Here is a 26,993-nt window from a genome sequence, read left to right as displayed (position 1 = left end):
CTTAGTTTGAGAGGACATAGCCTAGTTACTCTTGTTTTTCTTTGTAATTCAGACCCTTTCATCCCTACTATCACCCTGGTAAATCAGTTGAATGTTGCACTAACACCTTTATACTTACAATTAAAAAGCAGGCGCCCAGCAGGATCGCTTTAACCTTGACATCCAAATCCATTGGAAACTTGATCACAAAGTTATCTGCATCTGTGAAAGCTTCTTTTGTTAGATTACTCCGCTCCTTTGAGATTTTTCCTACTTTTTGAGATAGTTCAAGGCTTTCAATCTGCAACAAATTGTAAAATGGTAGCAATGCAAGATCACCAGTGATAGTGTCATTTCAGGCCGAAAAGGAAGAAAGAACTTATATTTATATAGTGCCTTTCATATCTTCAGGATGTCCCAAAATGCTTCACAGTCAATGAAGTACTTTTGAAGTACAATCACTGTTGTGATGTAGGCAAATGCAAAAGCCAATCTGCGCACAGCAAGCTCCCACAAACAGTAATGAGATAAAAGCCCAGCTCATCTATTTGAGGGGAACGAGCCTTTGGCTTAGTGGTAACATTCCATCCCAGAGTCAGAAGGTTTGAGCACCACTCCAGACAGCACTGATGAACAAAGACTGAAATATGCTCTCTAAATATTGGGTTGATATCCAGCGGGATACCCACATCTGGACTGAGTGACCAGTGGTTCAGTGGACGTATTCCCACCTCTGAATCAGTAGGATTGGGTTCAGGCCCCATTCCAGACAGCCCTGGCGAGCAGAGACGGGAGCGCTGGCTCTAAATTCTGGATTGACGTCCAGCAGGGATACTTGCATCCAATGGGGGTGAGTTCCCCGCGCCCCCCCCCCCCCGCCCCCATTGTAGGGGTGAGTGGAGTTCTTTAGCCTTGGTTGCAGCCCACCTAGGAGAAGGTACTCGGAAGATAAAAACCATAAGGAAGGCAACTGGAAACCACCTCAACTACTCTTCCATAAGACCATAAGAGATAGGAGCAGGAGTAGGCCATTCAGCCCCTCGAGCTGCTCCGCCATTTAATGAGATCATGGCTGATCTGATTTTTACCTCAACTCTACTTTCTCACCTTTTCCCCATATCCTTTGACTCCCTTGCTGATCAAAAATTTGTCTAACTTAGCCTTGAATGTATTCAATAACTCAGCCTCCACAGCTTTTTGGGGTAAAGAGTTCCAAAGATTCATGACCCTCTGGGAGAAGAAATTCCTCCTCATTTCCATCTTAAATGGGCGACCCCTTATTCTGAGACTATGCCCCCTAGCTTTAGATTCCCCCATGAGGGGTAACATCCTCTCAGCATCTACCCTGTTGAGTTCCCTCAGAATCTTATATGTTTCACTAAGATCTCCTCTCATTCTTCTGAACTCCAATGGGTATAGACCCAACCTGTTCAATCTTTCCTCATAAGACAACCCTTCCATACCCGGAATCAACCTAATGAACCTTCTCTGAACTGCCTCCAATGCAAATATATCCTTCCTTAAGTAAGGGCACCAGAACTGTACGCAGTACTCCAAGTGCGGTCTCACCAGCACCCTGTACAGTTGTAGCATGTCTTCCCTGCTTTTATACTCCATCCCCCTAGAAATAAAGGCCAATATTCAGTTTGCCTTTCGGATTACCAGCTGCACATGTATATTGACTTTTTGTGTTTCATGTACGAGGACACCCAGATCCCTCTGGACTGCAACATTTTATAGTAATTCTCCATTCAAATTAGATTTTGCTTTTTTATTTTTCCTCCCAAAGTGGATGACTTCACATTTTCCCACATTATACTCCATCTGCCAAATTTTTGCCCATTCGCTTAACCTGTCAATATCCCTTTGCAGACACTGTGTGTCCTCATCGCAACTTGCTTTTCCACCTATCTTTGTATCATCAGCAAATTTGTCCACAATACACTCTATTCCTTCATCCAAGTCATTGATATATATTGTAAATAGTTGAGGCCCCAGCACTGATCCCTGCGGCACCCCACTAGTTACAGATTGCCATTTTGAAAATGACCCTTTTATCCCAACTCTTTGTTTTCTGTTAGTTAGCCAATCCTCTATCCATGCCTGTGTATTACCCCCAACACCATGAGCTCTTATCTTGTGCAGTAACCCTTTATGTGGCACCTTATCGAATGCCTTTTGGAAATCCAAATATACTGCATCCATTGGTTCCCCTTTATCCACCCTGCCTGTTACTTCCTCAAAGAACTCTAATAAATTTGTCAGACATGATTTCCCCTTCATAAAACCATGTTGACTCTCCTTGATTGTATTATGTATCTCCAAATGTCCTGCTGTTACTTCCTTAATAATGGATTCTAGCATTTTCCCAACGACAGATGATAGGCTAACTGGTCTATAGTTACCTGCTTTCTGTCTCACTCCCTTCTTGAATAGGGGTGTTACGTTTGTGGTTTTCCAAGCCGCTGGGACCTTTCCAGAATCTAGTGAATTCTGGAAGATTACAACCAATGCATCCACTATCTCTGTAGCCACTTCCTTTAAGACCCTCGGATGCAAGCCATCAGGTCCAGGGGACTTGTCAGCCTTTAGACCCATCATTTTATCTCGTACTTTTTCTCTAGTGATAGTGATTGTTTTTAGTTCCGCCCTCCCCTTTGCCCCTTGATTTTCTACTATTATTGGTATGTTATTAGTGTCTTCTACTGTGAAGACAGATACAAAATATCTGTTCAATTCTTCTGCCATTTTCTTGTTTTCCATTATTATTTCCCCAGTCTCAGCCTCTAAGGGACCAATGTTTACTTTAGCTACCCTCTTCCTTTTTATATACTTGTAGAAGCTTTTACTGTCAGTTTTTATATTTCTTGCTGGTTTACTCTCATAATTTATTTTCTCCCTCTTTATTATTCTTTTAGTCATCCTTTGCTAGTTTTCAAAGTTTTCCCAATCTTCGGGCTTACCAGTAATCTTTGCCATTTTTGCCCTAGTAAGTGGATCAAGAATCTCATGTATGAGACTTGAGTTAGGACCTGCCCAAGGGCAGAACAATTTAAGATAATTGTCAAAAGAACCAGCAGGGAGAGGAGGATAATTTTTTTTACGCAGCGAGCTGTGATCTGGAATGCGCTGCCTGAAAGGGTGGTGGAAGCAGATTCAATACTTGAAAAGGAAACATTTGCAAGGCTATGGGGAAAGAGCAGGGGAGTGGGACTAATTGGATAGCTCTTTCAAACAGCTGGCACAGGCATGATGGGCTGAATGGCCTCCTTCTGTGCTGTATTATTCTATAATTCAATGAGCATGCGACAGAATCTGTTTTAGTGATGTTGGTTAAGTGTTGGTCAGGACACCGGGAGAACTCCCCTACTCTTCTTTGAGTAGTACCATGGGATCATAAGAACATAAGAAATAGGAGCAGGAGTAGGCCAATCGGCCCCTCGAGCCTGCTCCGCCATTCAATAAGATCATGGCTGATCTGATCCTAACCTCAAATCTAAATTCATGTCCAATTTCCTGCCCGCTCCCCGTAACCCCTAATTCCCTTTACTTCTAGGAAACTGTCTATTTCTGTTTTAAATTTATTTAATGATGTAGCTTCCACAGCTTCCTGGGGCAGCAAATTCCACAGACCTACTACCCTCTGAGTGAAGAAGTTTCTCCTCATCTCAGCTTTGAAAGAGCAGCCCCTTATTCTAAGATTATGCCCCCTAGTTCTAGTTTCACTCATCCTTGGGAACATCCTTACCGCATCCACCCGATCAAGCCCCTTCACAATCTTATATGTTTCAATAAGATCGCCTCTCATTCTTCTGAACTCCAATGAGTAGAGTCCCAATCTACTCAACCTCTCCTCATATGTCCACCCCCTCATCCCCGGGATTAACCGAGTGAACCTTCTTTGTACTGCCTCGAGAGCAAGTATGTCTTTTCTTAAGTATGGACACCAAAACATCCTTTACATCTACCTGAAAGGGCAGACGGTGCCTCTGTTTAACATCTCATCCAAAAGACAGAATTTCCAACAGTGCAACACTCAGTATTTCACTGTCGTGTCAGCCTAGGTTATATGCTCCAGTCCCCATTACACCTACTTTATTTCAAAAGGTTCTCAGGAGAAAATTAAAGTAATTTAAGCCTAGAAATTACTGATGGTGATATTAGCCTAACACATCCCTGACATTCCTTTGTCTGCTATTTTAATGTAAACCTCAACAGTTTCGGTGGGTTAATGACTCATTAAAATAGTAGGCAGAAGAATATCATACATTAAATATGGCTACATTGATAACGCCATCAGTAATGCCTTGGCTTTATTACCTTATTTCCTTAAATGTTTTGTTCTTGACTTATCCAGTAGATAGATACTGGCCTGTATTTCCTCTATACAGAGGGAATGTCAATTGACTTTGAATCATGAGTTGAATATTTGGTAACGCACGACTTAAGAAACATAGTGGCCGAGTTGCTGAATTTTTCTGACTGTGGTTGTATCTAACAATACATCCAGCTCTGAGAGTAGGACTTTGCTACAGTCAAAAGGGAATCCAATAATCTGTAAGGGATTACTGCAGAAACTAGGGATTTTACTTAGCATGGGTCAAAGGGAGCGACTGCCTGAGCAGCTATAAACGTTCATGTTTTCAGGTCAAGAAGCATCTCCTTGAATGCTTTTTTAGAAGACATAGCACTTGAGAATACAAAGCAGATATCCACTGACTTCAATGGAAAAGAACATCAGGCAAAGTGTAGAATGGGCTGTCGATTTGCTCTCGCCCATTCCGCACTGCCGCCAAAGACCAATTTCACCCTCAATGATTTACCACTCTCATTATTTATAACAGATAAAAATGGTTGCACAGTTATCTAATGTGAATAATATGTTAGACTTAATAGAACCAGGGGTCACAGGCTGAAGCTTAGAACAGTGTTGTTCAATAAGTTAGCCACTAGCCACATGGGGAATCCAGATGTGGCTAATTGCATTTCTGATTGGTAAATAAAAGACAGTAATATACATTGAGGCTAAATTGGGCCGCGTAACACCCGTTGTGTAGGCGCTATGCGAACTCCTAAGCACCGAAAATGGCGTCCGAGATGTGCGCGCACACTTCCGGTGCGCAATGTTGATTTGAAGCAGCCGACGGCATTTTTGAGCTCCCTGCTCCAGCCAACGGACTGTCCTAAACGAGCACAACTGAACAGGAGTTAAAGGGCATGAGGGACCCCCTCCACCAGCGCTATTTAAAGAAAGCTTGCAGGTGTTGCAGGTTAGTTCTGGATTAGTTATTCTGGTTGCGGGTACAATTGTATGTGTTTTTGGAAGTTTCCTATACTTGGAGAAAGTTGCAATATTATATGGAGAGTGGACTGGCTGGTCTTGCAGTACTGTTAGTGGCATTTAAAATAGTGTGCTGAAAAAAGTTGCTTTTAGACATGGGTGGTCTGCTAAGGCTTCCTCTGGGAATTGAACATGGTTGGGAGCATACAGAGAGGCCACGCAGAGCAGGACAAGCTGCCAGAAGAGGGAGGAGGAGGAGGAGGTGCAGGACACTCAGCAGGAGGCCATATCCAACGAGGGCCTTCAGGGACAAATTCCCTCACCTCAACTTCAGCGACGACCTGTGCATCCGACGGCTGTGGTTCACGAAAGAGATCATGACTGAGATTTGTCAACTGCTGAAGGCACAACTGCAGCCTCAGATCAGGGCAAGAACAGCATTTCCTGTGGCTGTCAAGATAACTATGGCACTTAATTTTTACGGCTCTGACTCCTTTCAGGCTGCTGCTGGCGATATAAGCAACATCTCACAGTTTGCAGTGCACTGCTGTACAAGGGAGTTCACGGTGGCTCTGTACGCACTCCGAAACCAGATTCGTCACGTTCCATCTTGACAGAGACAAGCGGTATGAGCGAGCACGAGGGTTTGCTCACATTGCATGGTGCAGGGTGCCATTGACTGCACGCATATTGCTGTGCGTGCTCCACATCAGAACTCGGCCATATTCATCAACAGAAAGGGATTCCACTCCCTCAATGTTCAGCTGGTGTGTGACCACACGCAGCACTTCATGCAGGTTAATGCCCGCTATCCTGGCAGCAGTCATGATGTGCAGGTGTGCGTGTGTTCCGGACCGGAGTCAAATATCTCTCCAACTCTCCTTTAAACTTTTCCACGCTGCCTGCCCCCCTGGCCTGTCTAATCTACACATTCACTACCCTCCACATAAAGTATTTAAATCTAAACCGTCTGCGCACCTTCCCTCTTCTAAGCCAGTGTTGCCCAATAGAAATTGCTAACGAGCCACAGGTGTGGCAACGACGACACCTTTTTGGCCACAAGGACTGATTTTAGTGGAAAACACCTTACATACACTCATATAATACAGGTAAATGTACTCCGCATATGTGTATTTACTTAACAAACATAACACCATGCAGTAAACAAGGAAGTAAAGCACACAGGCGAACAAAAAATATTTGAGGTGTGGCCAATTGAAAGGTTTTCATTCTTGAGGTCAGCCAGATGGATCGTTTTGTCTTTACCATTCCTGAACTTTCTGATATTCTTGAGGTTTTTAAAATGTTTTTCTAAGTGTTCCTCTTTTTGCACCTTCATGTAATACCATGCCTGAGATTGAAAGGTAAATCTGGAACACTGCTTCAAAACTAAGTTGTGATGGTATGACCAGAGTGCAGAGGTTCACACTAGTCAAAAAGCAGACTTAGGACTGTTGCCAGGCACTTTTGATTCACATGCTGATCAACTCATGGAATCGACCCGGGTAGAGTGGAATTATTTAAGGAGCCATTGGATGCTGTGATGGGGGAATTGTAGTGCGTTTCTGAATGGGTGAGCTAAGGGATGCCAAGTTGCCTTTCTCATCTGTATCCATCTTATGATCATAATCAGAATCTTGTTGTGCGGAGACTCACAGGCATGAACCCTACTGTCTGCCCCTTTGGTATGTTCCAATATGCTGCACCAGCACACTCCCTCAACACCTCTCCTTTCAGGTATCAGCCTTGGCTCAGTGGTAGCACTCTTTCTTGTCTCTGCGTCAGAAGTTTATGGGTTCAAGGCCCATAATCTAGGCTGAAACTGCAGTGGAGTACTGAGGTAGTGCTGCAATGTCGGAGGTGCTGTATTTTGGATGAAACGTTAAACCGAGGCCATGTCTGTCTTCTCAGGTGGACATAAAAGATTGCATGGCACTGTTTGAAGAAGAGCAGGAGAGTTGTCCCGATGTTCTTGCCAACACTTATTCCCCAACCAACATTGCAAAAAACAAATTGGGATGATTTTAACCCTACCTGCCCAGCAGAAACTGGGCTGATGGGCACTTAAAATCACTCAAATTATTTACCTGCCCTGAAGCTATCTGGAGCTAACTGGTTACAATTTTCTCCTGCTCTCCTGAGCAGGCGGCAAGGTTGGTGCGGTCCTTTTCAACATATGCATGTCGGGTCCTGATCCAGCCACTTACCTATTGTTACCGGAGGTCTCCCAGCTGCGCAATTCTCCACCGCTCCCTGCCAATTTCCCACTTGGAATGGGTGGAAAGTCAATGGCAGGATTTAGTTATTATCTCATTGCTGTTTGTGGGACCTTGCTGTGCACAAATTAGCTGCTGTGTTTCCCTACATTACTTCAAAAGTACTTCACTGGCTGTGATGCGCTTTTGGACATCCCGAGGTTGTGAAAGGCGCTATATAAATCTAAGTGCTTTCTTTCTTTCAATGTTTATGAAACTGACCTGAAATTGACAAATAGAATTATTAGAATAAGGATGCATAAGCTTTATATCTCTCTTAGATGTTCAGTAGACACCCCCAAATAATAACTAAATGCAATAGATTCATTCATGCCATTGATCCAGAGAAGGTTTGGCATCTGGAAGAATGAAGAATAATGCAGAATATACATCTTCTAAGGAAATTATGCCACCAGGAACTTTTGATCTTAATCTTCATTTGTGCCTGTTGGGTCAATATAAATATCACACTTCTGGCATTTCTTGAAAGGCGTACCTTAAAGTTAACTGCACAACCACAGCCAGAAAGACAGAGTGGACCACGGATCTTCAAAACAGCGTCTTTGTTTTCATCTTGAATAATGAACTTTGGCGAGCATGAGTTCCATTTTTGGACAATATACCCTATTCGCTCACCAGGTGGTGCTTGCACTTCCAACTGTGAATGAAATAGATGAGAACAATGAGAATAAAACAAGTTATGCAAACAATAGGATATTAATACTAGATCTGCTGTTTCATGGGTAAGTGGATCAGTTTCCAGGTCAAACTCCATCACTGAGACCCTGATCACAACTGAACAAACACAGATTCCCTTCAAAAAATATTGGTTCTGTTGACAGGAACATAAGTAAATGTCATTCATTTGTTTGAAATGCTGAAATTCACCAACACTAGTAGATCATTATCAGTCCAATGTTCAATTCCTGTTTACTTATTCTGGAATAGTTTCAATCCTAACCCTTGTCAAATAATAACATAAGATTTAGACTTCACTGGCATTATATTAATGTATAGAGCAATATAAAGTTTAAGTAAGAGGGTAAAATAATGTCACAAGGAACAAGTTCAAATAGTAAGTGGTGACATCTGAACCCTGAGAATATTATAGTCTCATAACCATTCTTCACTATCTACCTTGTCCACAAATTCCAGGGTCCCTGCTCCACCACCAGATGTGTAATGGAGCGGGTTTCCCATCCACCAGCAGTTGACCCTGTCCCAAAACACAAGGATGGATTGAATTTAAATAAGTGGGATGGGCAGCCCATGCCTGTACTGGTGTACTGGAGGCACCCACTCGAAAAATCACCATGCTGCTCAGAAGGGGGAGGAATAGGCCATTAAAGGGCTGAACAATGAAAGTTATTATCCCCACACAGACTAAATGGGTCAAATGGAGAAGGTAATTGCTCTTCCCCCAAGCCACTGCCAACTGCACTATCAAACTTCCAACTTCCTAGTCTTTGGCTCTCCATTCGCACTCTACTTCTGCAGCCAGCGATTTTCTCAACCACTCTCTCAACTTCAACTTTGATGCCCTTTTCCCCAACAAAACCTTTACCATCTCCTGCACCAGTCATTTCCCCTGGTATAGCACCCTGTCACTTTGAGTTCCACTGGCATAACGGGGCAGGCAGCAATGATGCACCCATGTAAGTGTGGATTGCCCTCCCCAAGTATAGAAATGACCCCATTCCTGCAGTTTTGACTGCAGGTGGCTGAGAGTTGCATTCACCCCACACTTCTGCGGGCAAAGCATGGACCCGAGAATTTCGGGCCCTCTATTTTAAACTCTTTGGTCAAGGTCATCAAAGTCACAAGTAAATATTGTGAACAGCAAGGTCCCAGAACCAATATGTTGGGACTTGTCCACTTGTCACAGTTATGCAATTGGAATGATTGCCATTGACAATTACCTCTTCTTTGTTATTAGTTAGCCTATTATTAATCCATTTTAAAACATCACCTACAACATTCCTACACTATCCAAGGCTAGTAGCCTATGAAATTCCTACCCATCATTCTTGAGGGGGAAAGAAGCAGCTTAGTAAACCTTTTTTGTTTACTTCAGTAGGGGATAAAAAAACAGAAGACCTATGGATCATTTTTATTATGCATAGGCAAATGACACAGTGATGAATTTTGGGCCAGATTAGATTACCTCCGTTTTACAGTCCTTTTCTTTCTCACAAAGAGGGTAACCTTTTATCAAAAATGTAAAAAGATTTTAGTTCACAAAAATATCGAAAAAGCATATTACAAAGTATCTCAGGTGCACCTAAGAAACTCATTGATAATGGGGAACTTTGGTAAGTGTAATCTCCTGCATAAGATATTAGACTAACTTCAGAGTGCGAGGAGGCTGGTACAGTCTACTTCCCAATACTATTCCCTGAAAATATTTGTTGTGAGAGCAAGATTGGAGTGCCGCCATTTAATCGAGGCAAATGGAGCAATTGGAAGGGGCATTGGATGGGAACCTAAAGGGGGTGAAATTGGTCTTGGACGGTAAGAAAGAAAGAACTTATATTGTGCTTTCTTGACCTCAGGATATCTCAAAGTGCTTTACAGCCAATTAAGTATATTTGAAGTGTAGTCACTGATGTAATGAAGAAAATATGGCAGCCAATTTGCACACAGCAAGCTCCCACAGCAATGTGATAACGACCAGATAATGTTTTTTTAGTGATGTTGGTTGAGGGACAAATATTGGCTAGGCCACCAGGGAGAACTCCCCTGCTCGTCTTTGAAATAGTGCCATGGGATCTTTTACATCCACCTGAGATGGCAGAGGGGGCCTTGGTTTAACATCTCATCTGGCAATGCATCTCAAGACGGCACCTCCAACAGTGCAGCATTCCCTCAGTACTGCACTGGAGTGTCAGCTTAGATCTTGTACTCAAGTCTCTGGAGTGGAACTTGAACTCACAACCTTCTGACTCAGAGGCGAGAGTGCTACCACTGAACCATAGCTGAGCACAATGGGAAAGAAAATTGGACGGGGTGTAAAATGGACACTCGTTTTTGCACCATTGCCCAAGACGACCCTCAAAGGGCACAATGGATGGGAAAGGGCATTGGGGTGCAGATGGTAGAGGGAAATCAATGGCACGCTCATCGCACGAGGGCACGCACACTCAAATGTGTAATTTTCATACACAGAAAGTTAGAAAAATAGATGAGTCATCAATCAGTCATCAATAGTCAGTAATCAATCGCTAACCTTTTGCAAACAGCATGGACACCAGCAGGTGCCACATCGCAAAGGCCGTCTCAGGCGTATTACTTCTGTCCCCATATTGTCCACAATGTGGATTTTGAATGGTCGCCGACGCCCACACAATAGTTTGCTGCATGACTTAGACTTTTCATTAGCAAAGTAGATCTGTTGTCCAAGCTTGTTCTTAATCTCGTATTTGTTGTTGGTCTCAATTCCAAGCACGACTGAAATCAAAGAAATATAAAATAGCTGTTAACAGCCATGTGCTCCTAAGAGAAAAGTGTAGCTTGCAACACAGGCTATTGCAGCAGTGGTAGTGGGTTTTTTCATGAGATGAGGGATGTGTAAATTACAAGTACCACATTCATAAGGGATGTGGGAAGGTCAATAAATCAATATTCTGTTTGTTATATGGGAAGGAGGGGAAGAGGCGCGGTGGGTGAGGTTATTTGGAGTATTCAGGAAGAAACTGTGGGGACAGATACTTAAACAGCAACCAAATGAAAATAATTTTTATCTGTTCCCCATTTTTCCTCCCGTTTCCTGAAAGTGGTGACTTATGCTCCAGTATGATTCCACAGTTGTTGGCAGTTTCCCAGTATCTTTGCTCATTGTCCATGTGTGGGCCTAAGCAGCAAACATTGGAGGACATCACAGCTGAGATCCATTTGGCTCTCATCCAACATGTACACATGCAAGTCTTCCAGTGAGAACCCTGGCTGATTTTATTCCCATCCCTACACCAGGGATATTAATGACACTCCTGTATACCAACATTGTCCTGCCTGAGATCACAAACATCTTTACTTAAACTGCAGTCAGGCCATAAGCACAATTTCCCCCTCGTATCTAAGTTTCCACTTTCCCGGAGGTAATGCAGTCGTCACCAAAGTATCTAGCCAGAGCATTTCTCCAGCTATCTATGAATGCCAGCTATAGCAAGCTATCACTGAGGCTCCAGAATTGTTGGGTGGAATTGTTGGCAAGTTGAGCAAGCTGGGGGCATTTCTGACCTACTACCCATTTTATACTTTTATTCTTCACTGGGATGAAAGTGCCTATTTCTGGTCAACATCTGCCACAACAGGGGGCAAACAAAATGAGGTATGTTTAGTTAAACAATTGCTTGGCAGACTTTAGAGTATTTAAATTCATGCACACAGTCATTGGTGGGGGGGGGGGGAATATAATTTTTGTGTGGAAGTGCTATTTATCCCAGCAAAAAACAATGAAGAATCAATTAAACCCACAAATAGTGGGGAGACCCTGGCTAACATGTCTAAGCAGTTGGTAATGTCACCAACAGCTACAGTACAACAGAATTAATGTTATTATCGATACAATACATTAGAGTTGATTTAAAAAGAGCCTTGCCACATCCTCAAAACACCTCACAGCATTTCACACAGCAGAGCGCAGTGACTGTTGTTATTTAGAGAAACGCAGCAGTCATTATGTGCCAACCACATTTCACAAACAACAATGAGATGAATGACTTGTCAATTCTGTCTTTATTTTTGGTGTTGGTTGGGGGAGGAATGTTGGCCGAAATTCTGGGAGGATTCCTCGCAGATGGGACTTTGTTATTTTTTTAATTGAAATCTCTTATATGTGCAAGGTATTTCAAATGCAGAGAGTGAAAAAAAAGCTTTAATATTGTACGCACAGCTCAATTTGGAATCGCAGTCGATGGTTTTGTGCCAACTCTTCTGTGCCTACAATCACTTACCTTCCATTAGCTCCACCTGCTGATGAACCAGAAGCTGGTCTATCTGTGAAACAACAGAGTTTAATTGGTTTTCTATTTCTTTCATAAATTGTGTAAATGAACACAACTGCCGTGTAGTGGCTTATTTTCGTGGGGTACAAATTTAATAAGTGTAATTTTTGCTCTTGATTGATTTTTTTGTGTTCTTTCCTGCTGCGTTATTTCAAATACTTTTCAATGATCTTTAGTGCTTCGCATCTCTCATGAGGTTGCTTTGCATATTTGAAAGATAGTGGATAAAATACTCCAGCATTTGGTGCTATCCTCTACAAGGTCCTCATGGTTGGTATCTAATCATTGGCATCTTTGTATCATCTCCTATGCGTAAACAGCAGAGCTACAGGGAAAAGCGGCACTTTGCGTCCAATGTCATTCCCTTCAACACGCAGTGGGGTCATTTTAACAAATTTACTCTTGAGGCAGAGCCTTGACCATTGAAAGTTCATGTAGAGAATTTGGGCAAACACTCCCTGTGATTTTCCATCCATTAGCATGAATGGAGAGAAAATCATAGGCAGCAGCATCCATTCCCCGTTTGGTGCTCCTGTCAGGCAGGGTGGATAGAGAGAAACTATTTCCGCTGGTTGGGGATTCTAGGAGTAGGGGGCACAGTCTAAAAATTAGAGCCAGACCTTTCAGGAGCGAGATTAGAAAACATTTCTACACACAAAGGGCGGTAGAAGTTTGGAACTCTCTTCCACAAACGACAATTGATACTAGCTCAATTGCTAAATTTAAATCTGAGATAGATAGCTTTTTGGCAACCAAAGGTATTAAGGGATATGGGCCAAAGGCAGGTATATGGAGTTAGATCACAGATCAGCCATGATCTTATCAAATGGCGGAGCGGGCACGAGGGGCTGAATGGCCTACTCCTGTTCCTATGTTCCTACGTTCTTGCTAATATTCCAAAAATGGCCCTACCAATGATTGACACAAGAATAACTTGCTTGAATATTAAAACCCAATATATGACTAGCCTTTCTATTAAGATTGCACATTGACTGGATGCTGTCAATGACTCGTCAATAACCATGCTCAAAAGCTTTTCGTTTTCCTCCTTTGCTAGTAGATATCAGGACTGTCTCCGCGATCAGTCCCTCCTGGTGAGGGCGTCGCTCACAGGGAGCACTGGTTAGGGAATTGCAGGCTCGCAGCCCCTGATTTTCTGTTCATTCATTTTAATGGCTGGAAATGAAGGTCTATGGGTTTACAATTTCCCACCAGCGCTCCCTGCGAGCACCAGTCATTATTGGGAGCGCCTAATTGGAGAATCAGCCCTATCATGTCTGTTAGAGACAAAGGACTGGGCAAAGGATTTGTGATAACATCCATTACCATCCACTCTATGGCTTGCTATGGTGGTGTCAAGTATATCTCTGTTCTGATCTACAAGGAGACCTGCTGAGTGCAAAACCATTTCCTGGAAAATGCAGTCAGGGAGGCAATCACACTGAGCATGCCAGGTACAAGACTATGACTGGCATGGATGTGGTGTACACTCTGATATCCGAGCACTGCATTGCCTGTCAATGCAACAGCTGAAGACCATGAATCTTTATACAGAACCTGAAAAATCCCTTTATCCAGCACATGGTTTCACGTTCCCTTTTCCAATGTCCATAACTCAATAGTAAAATTCATTACAATCCATCTTCCATTCCCTGGCCCATCTGCTAAATTGATGCAATCCCTTTTTAATTCTCCCAGTGTCCTGATCAACATTCCTCCCCTGAACCAGCGCAACCTAAAAACAGATTGACTGGTCATTCACTTCATGGCTGTTGCTGACACAGAATGGCTATTACATTTGCCTATGTAACGATAGTCACTGCACTTTGTAATTTATTGTGTGAACTGCTTTGAGACATTTCAATGTGAACGGCATTGTAGAAATGCAAGTTAACCTTTTTTTAAAGTAATTTTACACTCATTACCTGGCCAAATGGCTTGGTATCATCACTAAGTATTTATAATACTGCAAGAAGCCCCTATCTTCACTTTATTTATGAATAGTGCGAAGAGCAGGCGACTGATAACAAATCCTTATGGAAATTCATGTCACTGTCCCCATCCAGGGCTTTTTCCATTTATCATTACCTTCTGCTTTCTATTACTAAGCTAATTTTAAATCCAATTTCTTAACTTACTCCATGAGCCTTAGGGTGCATTCATTGCTATAACTGTAGCGTTGGTGTACTGCAGTTATCAAATTGACCTTTCAGAGATCGTGCACAGGATGGAGGCGTATTGGAAAATTGCAGATGCATTGCTCATGATTTTCTGACTACGGAAATCGATGGATGGAAAATTATGGGCAGTGTAGCCGTGATTTTCTGATAAGCTGCCTACTGTGTGACATTGGGTTTCAGAAAATCTTGCCCATCGTGTGAATGCAGCCTGAATACAGAGTCAGGGCCTGACACTGGAGCAAAGGGGAGTGAGGCTTTCTGGAGAAGGGAGTCTCATTCACACTGTTTCATTTTGGTGTCAGTTCAGGCTCTGACATCCTATTTACCCAGTTAATGTCGGTGTAAAGCTGAAACTGATTAAACTTGTCCTGCTAATGCACCATTATCCTTCTTCATAAGGCTCAAATGTAAAGTTTCTTAAAAACCTTCTCCAAACCCAGGAATCCATTTTTTTTTTATTTGTTCATGCGATGTGGGCGTCGCTGGTGAGGCCGGCATTTATTACCCATCCCTAATTGCCCTTGAGAAGGTGGTGGTGAGCCGCCTTCTTGAACCGCTGCAGTCCGCGTGGTGACAGTGCTGTTAGGAAGGGAGTTCCAGGATTTTGACCCACTGAATTCACACTGAATTGCTGTCATTAATAGACTTAGTTACTTCCTCAAAGAACTTCAGCAGAATCACAAAGTATGACCCGTGTTAAGTCCAGCCTGACTGTTCTTTACATGAGCATTGATAGAATTCAGTAAAAAGTTGTATTGCATTCTCCCCAACATTGGGCCATCAGATTTATAACCCTTGGGTTTATATCTCTTTTTGAATATAATAACATTTGGTGCTCTCTAAATTATATGGGAGTGAAATTCAACTTCGGCAGGGGGCACAGAACGGGCAATAGTGGATAGGCCGGCCGCTATACAGTCTGCCAAGTTTTCCTTTCCAAAGAGATTACACAAATTGGGGTTGTATTCTCTAGAGTTTAGAAGGTTAAGGGGTGATCTGATCGAAGTTTATAAGATATTAAGGGGAACGGATAGGGTGGATAGAGAGAAACTATTTCCGCTGGTTGGGGATTCTAGGAGTAGGGGTCACAGTCTAAAAATTAGAGCCAGACCTTTCAGGAGCGAGATTAGAAAACATTTCTACACACAAAGGGTGGTAGAAGTTTGGAACTCTCTTCCGCAAACAGCAATTGATACTAGCTCAATTGCTAAATTTAAATCTGAGATAGATAGCTTTTTGGCAACCAAAGGTATTAAGGGATATGGGCCAAAGGCAGGTATATGGAGCTAGATCACAGATCAGCCATGATCTTATCAAATGGCGGATCAGGCACGAGGGGCTGAATGGCCTACTCCTGTTCCTATGTTCCTATGTTCCTACGAAAATCAGGAGAGGTGTGTAACAGACGGCCAATCTGATATCCCCCATTTATACTATCGCCAAAAGTTAAAATGACCAATCGGTCAAGGGCCTTTTGTACCTGTAGAAGATGCTCCAGTCCTGGTGGGCAGTTTGAAGGACGTATTGGAAGCGGTGGTAATTCATCCATTCTGAGTTGCCCTAGTGGAATTTGAAGACCAGGAAAGTAAGTGAAAAACAATCCCAGGCCAGCTGGATTGAAGCAGAATTCCTGAAGTGTTACATGTTACAATTAATTTTTATTACTGGAGAACATGTTAATCTTTTCACAACTCAAACGTCACCACAGATAGAAGGATATAGAAGTATGTGAATCCAGGGAGATCTTCAAAGATTAGAAATAGGATTGAAAATTATAAATAGAAGCAGAGACAAAGATAGTCAAATGCGCTATTGAGGCCATGGAAATGTGATCTGCAGTCAGCATCTAGGCAGGATTCCATAATACAGGTCAGTTAGACAGATATTCCCACCTTTCCCTTTGGATAGTGGGAGAAATTTTGAAGACCTTTCCCTCAGGAGATTAAACGGCAAATTCTGTGATCCTGCACTTCCAGCGGGGATGCCACTCTGAAATGGAGAGTAGGTTGGAGATAGGGCTACCACACTGTGGCCTTGATTCTCCAATCCATGCTCGCTGTGAATGTGGCTCTTCACTGCGCGCGTGGGGTAGCAGAATTTAACTTTAAGCACGTAAGGTGGAGTTCATGAAGTATGTGTTTTGTAGAGTAAATAGGCTTGATGCACCAAGTAGCCTTCTCTCTTCAATGCCTCCTTACTCTCTTTTCAAGTCTGAACGATTGAATTCTATAGATGACTTATCCATAGTCCCAGCAGTTTGATCATCCATGTCTGCAATTTTTCCTCCCCGTTCTTTTTCCACCAGTCTTTATTCCCCTTTCCACTTCTCCCCACCCTCCTGATAACATTGACTCCTTAATGGGCTACGGCTGGGCTATAAATCCACAGGTTGCCGCCTTCAGCACGTCACTCAAATGGGCACTCACCGTGTGTGAAGGATGTGTGAGCCTAGAAGGCGAGGGGACAGTTTTAACCTAACCCGCCCGTCGGGTAACTGATGGGATTGGGGGCAATGCTAGTTTTAACCCCCACCCGATTTTACTCTCCTCTGAAGTCAACGGAGAGCAATATTGGATGGGGTGTAAAACCAGCGTTCCACCCAATCCCGTGTATTTCCCACCCGGACGGGTTAGGTTAAAATGACCCCCTTACGCTTTCCGACCATGCAGGGCGGGAAGGAGGGGGGTGGATATCCCATCCGAGACCAACTGTAACTAACTCATTCGCAGCATCTGTGTATTACCACACGACAGGTGTGTGAATAAAAACAACGAAGAAATTAAACAAGTTGCTCTGATCTGAACTCCCTTTTAGTTACAGAGTAAAAACCTAATGAAAACCACTGAAATATATTACATAAATATCTAAATATTTTTTAAAAATGACTTGCAATCAATACCTTAGTTGGTACTACCCAAACCCATATGCCAGATGGCACCTTTGGGCATTTATTGCCCGTCCCTAGTTGCCCATGAGAAAGTGGTGGTGGGACTACTTCTTGAACCGCTGTCGTCCAAGTGGTGAAGTTACTTCCACAATTAAGTAGGGAGTTCCAGGATTTTGACCCAGCGACAATGAAGAAATGGTGAGATATGTCCAAGTCAGGATGGTGTGTGACTTGGAGGGGAACTTGGAAGTGCTGGTGTTCCCATGTGCCTGCTGCCCTTGTCATTTCCACATCGTTCACCTGAGGAAGGAGGTAGCCTCCGAAAGCTTGTGAATTTAAAATAAAATTGCTGGACTATAACTTGGTGTTGTAAAATTGTTTACAATTGTCAACCCCAGTCCATCACCGGCATCGCCACATCTTGTCATTCTAGGTGGTAGAGGTCACGGGTTTGGGAAGTGCGTTTATGTATTTGTATGTATATGTATTAGCTAGGCTAAATGGGTCGATTTTAACCCCCCGGCATATTTTAGACGGGGTGAGGGTGGGAGTGGGGGGAGGGGAAAAAGCACTCACAGGTCTAAGTTTGAGGCCTGGGGTATTTTAACTCTCCCGGGTCTCATTTGCATGCAGCCGGTCAGCCTTTCTATAACTGTGTTGGGGGCGTGGGCGGGAAAAGTGGCAGGCTCAAAGCAAACCCAACCTCGAGGCATGAAACAATCTGTGGATAAGCGATGGAGCAGCGGAGCTCCTGACTGCCTGCTCGATGGCTGATGGAGTGCATGGACTGGTGCATGAAGTTGGCACAAGGAGAGTGTTCCCTGTTTTGGCGCTGCAGACCAGCCTCCCCACCAAACAGCTGTGCATCTTGCCTGGAAGTGGTGGTGGCCAATCTCAGCACTGGGTATGGTATTGGGGGACCAGGATCAGATGTGGGAGCAGACTTTAAGCGACCTGGGAAGGCAAGACCGGCAGCAGTACCATGTTTCAGGTAGATGGCCCCAAGATTGCATGCTGCGAGAAGTTGCATGTCAAACTGCCCCACGTTCACTGCTGGCACATGCCTCACAAAGCTGTACAGCCTTTTCATTGGAACATTGAGTAGGCCATTCAGCCCCTCAAGCCTATTCCACCATTCAATTAGATCATGGCTGATCTGCATCCTAACTCCACCCACCCACCTTGGCTCCATATCCCTGGCTAGCAAAAATCTATCGCTCTCAGATTTAAAATGATTAATTGAGCTAGCATCTACTGCTTTTTGTGGGAGAGAGTTCCACACTTCTACCACCCTTTGCGTGAAGAAATGTTTCCCAACTTCTCTCCTGAATGGCCTGGCTCTGATTTTAAGGTTATGTCACCTTGTCCTAGACTCCCCCACCAGTGGAAAAAGTTTCTCTTTATCTACCCTATCAATTGCTTTCAAAATCCTAAAAACCTCAATCAAATCACCACTTAAACTTCTATATTCTAGGTAATACAAGCCTGGTTCATGTAATCTCTCCTCATAATTTAACCCTTCGAGCCCTGGTAACATTCTGGTGAATCTGCACTGCACTCCTTCCGAGGCCAATATATCCTAAGGTGCCCAGAACTGTACACTGTACTCCAGATGTGATCTAACCAGGGCTTTGTATAGCTGTTGCAAAACTTCCTCCTCTTTATATTCTAGCTCTCTAGTTATAAAAGTTAAAATTCCATCAGCCTTTTTGATTATTTTTTGTTCCTGACTACTACATTTTATGCATCGCATGCATACCCATACTTCAAGCTGCAAACTACTATTAAAAGCCTGTTTGAGTCATTGCTATTCAGTGGGAGAAAATGAAATTTAGGTCATGCTGTTTGATACACGTGTGAGCAGCACGTTAGCTGATGTTATAGAGTTAGCTTGGATTTAGCCACAGGCATAAAAGTTGAAGGCAGCGATAACCACTAGCAGTGGCATTGCGTGTTGCAAATTGGTTGCATGTGTCCTTTCTGCAGATGACTACACTTCAAAAGTATTTCATTGGTTGTAAAGTGCTTTGGGATGGCCTGAGGTCACGAAAGGTACTATATCGAGGAGAAACGACAAATCCCCTGGACCCGATGGCCTACATCCTGGGGTTCTAAAAGAGTTGGCTGCAGAGATAGTGGATGCATTGGTTTTGATCTTCCAGAATTCCCTCGATTCTAGAACAGTCCCCATGAATTGGATGTAACCCCGCTCTTCAAGAAAGGAGGGAGAGAGAAAACAGGGAACTGCAGGCCAGTTAGCCTGACATCAGTCGTAGGGAAAATGCTGGAATCTATTATTAAGGATGTAGTAATAGGGTACTCAGAAAATCATAATGTGATTAGGCAGAGTCAATATGGTTTTATGAAAGGGAAATCGTGTTTGACAAATCTATTAGAGTTTTTTGAGGGTGTAACTGGCAGGGTAAATAAGGGGGAACCAGTGGATGTAGAATATTTGGATTTTCAAAAAGCATTTGCTAAGGTGCTACACAAGAGGTTGTTACACAAGATTACGGTTCATGGGATTGGGGGTAATGTATCAACATGAATTGAGGATTGGTTAACGAGCAGAAGACAGAGAGTAGGAATAAACGGGTCATTTTCGGGATGGCAGCTTGTAACTAGTGGGGTGCCGCAAGGATCAGTGCTCGGGCCTCAGCTATTTACAATCTATATCAATGACTAAGATGAGGGGGCCGAGTGTAATATATCCAAGTTTGCTGACAATACACAGCTAGGTGGGAAAGCAAGCTGTAAGGAGGACGCAAAGAGTCTGCATAGGGATATAGACTTAAGTGAGTGGGCAAGAAGGTGGCAGATGGAGTATAATGTGGGGAAATGTGAAATTATCCACTTTGATAGGAAGAATAGAAAAGCAGAATATTTTTTAAAAGGTGAGAGACTAAGAAATGTTGGTAGTCAGAGGGATTTGGGTGTCTTTGTACACGAATCACAGAAAGTTAACATGCAGGTACAACAAACAATTAGGAAGGCAAATGGTATGTTAGCCTTTATTGCAAGGGGGTTGGAGTATAAAAGTAAGGATGCCTTGCTGCAATTATATAGGGCTCTGGTAAGACTACACCTGGAGTACTGTGTACAGTTTTGGTCTCCTTACCTAAGGAAGGATATACTTGCCTTAACTGAGATCGATGGATATTTGGACACTTAGAAGATCAAGGGATATGGGGATAAGGCAGGAAAGTGGAGTTGAGGTAGAAGATCAGCCATGATCTTATTGAATGGCGGAGCAGGCTCGAGGAGATGTATGACCTACTCCTGCTCCTATTTCTTATGTTCTTATATAAATCAAGTTCTTTCTTTTTATATCAAAGCTCTACAACCGGCTTCCTGCTGACCCAGAGCAAGTTGAGATAGTTGTCCTCAATCAATGGCAAGGTGTGCAGGTATCGGGCTGGGTCGAGTGAGATAATCGTGGAAAAGATAGGCAAACCAGGCAGCATATCCTTCTCGTCCTGATCTCAATTTATGCCCATCCATATCCCACATTGGTGTGGGACTGAAGTCACATATAGGCCAGATCAGGTGAGGGCAGCAGGTTTCCTTCCCTGAAGGACATTAGTGAATCAGTTGGGTTTTTATGACAATCCGACCAAGCTTCATGGTCACTCTTACTGTTGCTAGCTTTTTATTTCCAGATATTTTAAACTGAATTCAAATAGTGAGATATGAACTCACATTCTATGGATTATTAGTCCAGTAACATAACCACTACACTACCGTACCCACATAGTATCATAGTATCATAGTAGGTACTTCACAGGGGGAGGCGATTCGGCCCATTGTGCCTGTGCTGGCTCTTTGAAAGAGCTATCCAATTAGTCTCATTCCCCTGTTCTTTCCCCATAGCCCTGTAAATTTTTTCCCTTCAAGTATTTATCTAATTCCCTTTTGAAAGTTACTATTGACCCTGCTCCCACCACTCTTTCAGGCAGTGCATTCCAGATCATAACAACTCGCTGCGTAAAAAAATGTTTCCTCATGTTGCCTCTGGCTTTTTTGCCGATCACCTTAAATCTGTGTCCTCTGGTTACCGACCCTTCTGCTACTGGAAACAGTTTCTCCTCATTTACTCTGTCAAAACCGTTCATGATTTTGAATACCTCAATCAAATCTCCCCTTAACCTTCTCTGTTCTAAGGAGAACAATCCCAGTTTCTCCAGTCTCTCCATGTAACTGAATTCCCTCATCCCTGGTACCATTCTTGTAAATCTCTTCTGTACCCTCTCTAAGGCCTTGACATCCTCCCTAAAGTGTGGTGCCCAGAATTGAACACAATACTCCAGCTGAGGCCTAACCAGTCTTTAATAAAGGTTTAGCATAACTTCCTTGCTTTTGTACTCTATGGGCTCGATGTTACCAGGGCTGTGGGTTCGCGGCGGGGGGGGTATTGGGCAGGTGGGTAACGCCCCAGGTGAAATCAGTCTGCCCCGCGCGCGATCGCAGCCTAATTAGATCCACTTACCTGGTCTTTAGGGTTCCCCACTGCTGATCTGCGCGTCGGGCGGGCTGCGCATGCACAGTAAGCTCTGTCAGCTGGAGGAGCTCTATTTAAAGGGGCAGTCCTCCACTGACAGATGCTGCAACAAATAGAAAAAATTACAGCATGGAGCAGCCCAGGGGGAAGGCTGCTCCCAGTTTAATGATGCCTCACTCCAGGTATCATTAGATGGGGTGAGGAGGAGGGGGAGGACAGAGATCATCCCCCCGGCGGGCGGGAGGAAGCGGCCTGCCTCTGCCACCAGGAAGACCTGGCTCGAGGTGGCAGAGGAGGTCACCTGCACCACCAACATATCGCGCACCTGCATACAGTGCAGGAGGCGCTGCAATGACCTAAGTAGGTCAGCCAAAGTGAGTACACTTACTCATTCCCCTACACTCCATCTGCCACATCACTGCCCCCACCCCACATCTCCTTCTGCACTGCCAACACTACTCTGTCACATCACCCCTCACACCCACTCAAACCTCATCCTCATCTTACCTGCACTTACTCACCTTGCCAGTACTCATCCCGCCACTACCACTCAACCCATTCCTCATACAATCTCATGGCTCTATCTCATACTCACCCTCTCGTTCATCTCTTTCACAGTCAGCCTCACTCAACCTGCCACTACCTGTGCTGCAGCCACAGGGCATGCATCACATATGTGCAGTAGGAAGCGTAAGGCAAACGTGTTCTGGGATGCACAAGGGTGTTTGAGGGTTTGTCATGGTTTTTGCTTATATTGAATTTCTGACCAACTCACATTACATATTATATTGGCACCACTACTGCCACGTCTTTGCGAATCTTGTCTGGTTTGTGCAATAATGTCCTTTCCTGAGGATCACTATGAAGACCCACACCTGATGCCACCCATTGTGTCACTGCAGAGTGGGTGTAGGTGTATTTGCTGGGCTCTTTTGTGCGGACGACTGAGAGGCGTCGGCGATGTCCCCGGTGGCACCCTGGAAGGATGCGGAGGAGAAGTTGTTGAGGGCAGTGGTGACTTTGACAGCGACAGGTAAGAAGATGGTGCTCGGGCCAACCGGGAGCAGCTCGGCAGAAGGAGGCTGCAGATGTCCACGACTACATGTCGAGTGACTCTGAGCCTCCGTGTGCACTGCTGCTCAGAGAGGTCCAGGAAGCTGAGCCTCGGTCTGTGGACCCTGTGGCGAGGGTAGTGCCCTCTGCGACGCATCTCTTTCTGTGGTTGCCCTCCCTCCTGCTGTGCAGGTGGATGTGTCACAGCACTCTGTTGTGGAGCTCCACGTGTCAGAGGTGGACGGCGTGGCCTGCGAGGCTAGTGAGGCTGGTGAAGCTGTTCGCCCTCCGAGGAGGTCATGACTGCAGCTATGGCGGCCCCCATCCGGAAGATGTACATCTGAGGGGGCCCGCAAGGTGGGTACATGTCTCTGGACCCTGGGGTAAGTGTGCAAGTTGGTGAATTTGATTGTCAGGAGGAGGGTGGTGGAGGCCAAACTTTGTCCCAAGTGACAGAGTGGCCTCCTGCAATGAGTGAGGGTCTCCCCACCCCCCCACCTGTCAAATGGACCTTTGCAGCTGCCACAGGCTGATGGCTGCAACACGTCCATTTGAACTGGGAGTGTTTCCCCCAGTATGGGAAACAGTCCCAGTTGTCTCTAAAATCCCACCCCTCCTCACATATTCCCTTAATGAGGTCTGTTAATGACCTGAAATAGCTAGGTAAATACTCTCAAGTGGCACCCCGCTGGCTTTAATTGCCTGCGGGAGTCCCACATGCGGGGGCTGCGCACGCACGTCAGCGCGACTGTGGGGAACCCGGAAGTGGGCGGGTTGGAGCCGGGCTCCCGACCCGCTCCGGGATTCCCCGATTTTCGGAGCCCCCCCCGCCAGGAACGCACCCGATAGCGGGTGCTAAAATAGAGCCCTATGTCTCTATTAATAATGCCCAGGATCCCATATGCTTTTTAACCGCTTTCTCAACTTGTCATGCCACCTTCAAAGATTTGTGTACGCACACCTCTAGCTCTCTCTGTTCCTGCACCCCCTTTAAACTTGTACCATTTAGTTTATATTGCCTCTCCTCATTCGCCCACATAAACCACAGAGTTAACAACCAAATAGCCAACGTACATAAGTAACATTCTATATCCAAATGTCTCATCTAAAGATAAAGATAAAGATAGGCGGTAAATACAGTGGAAAATGAGTAATAACGATACTTGTGATTTCATCAAAATATTAATCCAAGATAACTTACAAATGTATTGACACTCTGCCCTGCCCGACTGGCAGTTTAACTGACTCGCTCAGAATCTCCAGCTGGAACAGTTCATGGATTCCAACCTGTGACTGGCCTGGAATGCATCTCCCTGTAGAATGTTGATATCGTTGCTGTCTTGGTGAATAAATGCAGCACCCAGTGTGATACTGAACCAGCAGCTCTCAGTTTCAAACCTGTGCTGATTTGCTGCCCTCAGTCGGGGCAACAGTTGAGCATTGCAGTTGGCCAAAGCTATCTTGGGCTAGGGAGCATTAGCATTGACCAGGGCCCCAGATACCGACCATTGTCCAGTTAACTCTGCTGGAAAATGCGGGCGTTGCGTGAGGACAGGATCAGGTTTGACTGCGATGCCTTCTACAGTTGAATATTTTGCTGACACTCAAGGGGAAGAGCCTCCTGAGCCTGGGGTTATTCCAATGCTTGGGTGCAGAGAATACAGGAAAATTGGATGGGAGGGAGCCTATGTCCCATTGGAGGAAACTATTTTCAGTAACCAGAGGACACAGATTTAAGGTAATTGGCAAAAGAACCAGAGGGGAGTTGAGGAGAATTTTTTTTACGCAGCGAGTTGTTGTGATCTGGAATGCACTGCCTGAAAGGGTGGTGGAAGCAGATTCAATAGTAACTTTGAAAAGGAAATTGGATAAATACTTGAAAAGGAAATAAATGCGGGGCGATGAGGAAAGAGCAGGGGAGTGGAACTAATTGGATAGACCCGGCACAGGCACAATGGGCCGAATGGCCTCCTTCTGTGCTGTATGATTCTATGATTCTGTGAAATGAACATTAGATGGACTCCCTTATGGACGTATGCTCCTCCCTACCTGATTGTCCAGGGGAAGATCTGCCTCACAGTCAACCAGGACTCCCTCAATGACCGCCAATGGACAAGTCATTATGTAACTCCTGATCAGCCAGGAGTTATGCTTCCTGGTGTCCCAGTGCAATCCCAAGGGACGATACCTGCAGTGTCTGCTTGAGTGGACAGTGTCAGATGCTTACTTATTGCAGTAGGGTCAAGCCATTAGTTCATGTTCTCCAGGGTCATGAATTTACGCTTCACTGAAATGTTAAATGGCAGATCCCTTTGGCATAGCAGAATACTAAAGCTAGTTCCTCCCTCTCTCTCTGGGGTCTTGAGCTGTGTGTCACTCACTCTGTGTAACAGTCACTTCATATCTGTTAATACTGTGCTCTTTAGTGAGAATTATGTGGGAGTTTTGGTTCCCCTTGGCAACAACTGAAGTTCATCCTCCACGTGTCACTCTCAATTAGTTGACTTCTACATTTAGAAACTGAGAATGTGTCAGAATATCTGCACAGCTGGCAGAATTTCCTGTACCAAAACCCTACTGTTTGTATTCCTGCCACACCACGATAAAATTGCTGATAAAAGGTTGTTACATAAGGTTAAATCTCATGGGATCCAAGGTGAGGTAGCCAATTGGATGCAAAATTGGATTGACGACAGAAGACAGAGGGTGGTTGTAGAGGGTTGTTTTTCAAACTGGAGGCCTGTGTCCAGCGGTGTGCCTCAGGGATCGGTGCTGGGTCCGCTGTTATTTGTTATTTATATTAATGATTTGGATGAGAATTTAGGAGGCATGGTTAGTAAGTTTGCAGATGACACCAAGATTGGTGGCATTGTGGACAGTGAAGAAGGTTATCTAGGATTGCAACGGGATCTTGATAAATTGGGCCAGTGGACCGATGAATGGCAGATGGAGTTTAATTTAGATAAATGTGAGGTGATGCATTTTGGTAGATCGAATCGGGCCAGGACCTACTCCGTTAATGGTAGGGCATTGGGGAGAGTTATAGAACAAAGAGATCTAGGAGTACAGGTTCATAGCTCCTTGAAAGTGGAGTCACAGGTGGATAGGGTGGTGAAGAAGGCATTCGGCATGCTTGGTTTCATTGGTCAGAACATCGAATGCAGGAGTTGGGATGACTTGTTGAAGTTGTACAGGGCATTGGTGAGGCCACACTTGGAATACTGTGTACAGTTCTGGTCACCCTATTATAGAAAGGATATTATTAAACTAGAAAGAGTGCAGAAAAGATTTATTAGGATGCTACCGGGACTTGATGGTTTGACTTATAGGGAGAGGTTAGACAGACTGGGACTTTTTTCCCTGGAGAGTAGGAGGTTAAGGGGTGATCTTATAGAAGTCTATAAAATAATGAGGGGCATAGATAAGGTAGATAGTCAAAATCTTTTCCCAAAGGTAGGGGAGTCTATAACGAGGGGACATAGATTTAAGGGGAGAGGGGAGAGATACAAAAGGGTCCAGAGGGGCAATTTTTTCACTCAAAGGGTGGTGAGTGTCTGGAACGAGCTGCCAGAGGCAGTAGTAGAGGCGGGTACAATTTTGTCTTTTAAAAAGCATTTGGACAGTTACATGGGTAAGATGGGTATAGAGGGATATGGGCCAAGTGCAGGAAATTGGGACTAGCTTATTGGTATAAACTGGGCGACATAGACATGTTGGGCCGAAGGGCCTGTTTCCATGTTGTAACTTCTATGATTCTATGAAATGGACCTGGTGCTTGTGCTGATCTGGGTGAAGCCCATGTAAACTAATGGTAGATTCGGGACATACAGATATTGGGCTAGTTTTTATGAATTCAT

General features: G+C 44.3%; 1 protein-coding gene across 5 annotated transcripts in view; it reads right to left on the bottom strand.

Moving 5' to 3' along the window:
- The window catches only part of LOC137331309 (phospholipid scramblase 1-like), an 81,033-nt gene that overhangs the window by 52,384 nt on the left and 1,656 nt on the right, over window positions 1-26,993 (bottom strand). For 4 of the 5 annotated variants that reach the window (XM_067995025.1, XM_067995026.1, XM_067995022.1 and 1 more), the window contains exons 3-7: window positions 16,179-16,258; window positions 12,468-12,510; window positions 10,742-10,962; window positions 8,012-8,173; window positions 119-280 (exon numbers count right to left, since the gene is read on the bottom strand). In XM_067995025.1, coding sequence (XP_067851126.1) covers window positions 119-280; window positions 8,012-8,173; window positions 10,742-10,962; window positions 12,468-12,510; window positions 16,179-16,247 — 657 coding nt within the window. In that variant the 5' untranslated portion in view covers window positions 16,248-16,258. Of the gene's footprint in view, window positions 1-118; window positions 281-8,011; window positions 8,174-10,741; window positions 10,963-12,467; window positions 12,511-16,178; window positions 16,259-24,337; window positions 24,450-26,993 lie in introns of all 5 variants that reach the window. The other variant, XM_067995024.1, reaches the window with a different exon arrangement.

The sequence above is a fragment of the Heptranchias perlo genome, chromosome 13 (assembly GCF_035084215.1).
Source record: "Heptranchias perlo isolate sHepPer1 chromosome 13, sHepPer1.hap1, whole genome shotgun sequence".
NCBI lineage: Eukaryota > Metazoa > Chordata > Chondrichthyes > Hexanchiformes > Hexanchidae > Heptranchias > Heptranchias perlo.
Note: the sequence above shows the minus strand (reverse complement) of the source record. Positions and strands in the feature narration are given on the sequence as shown.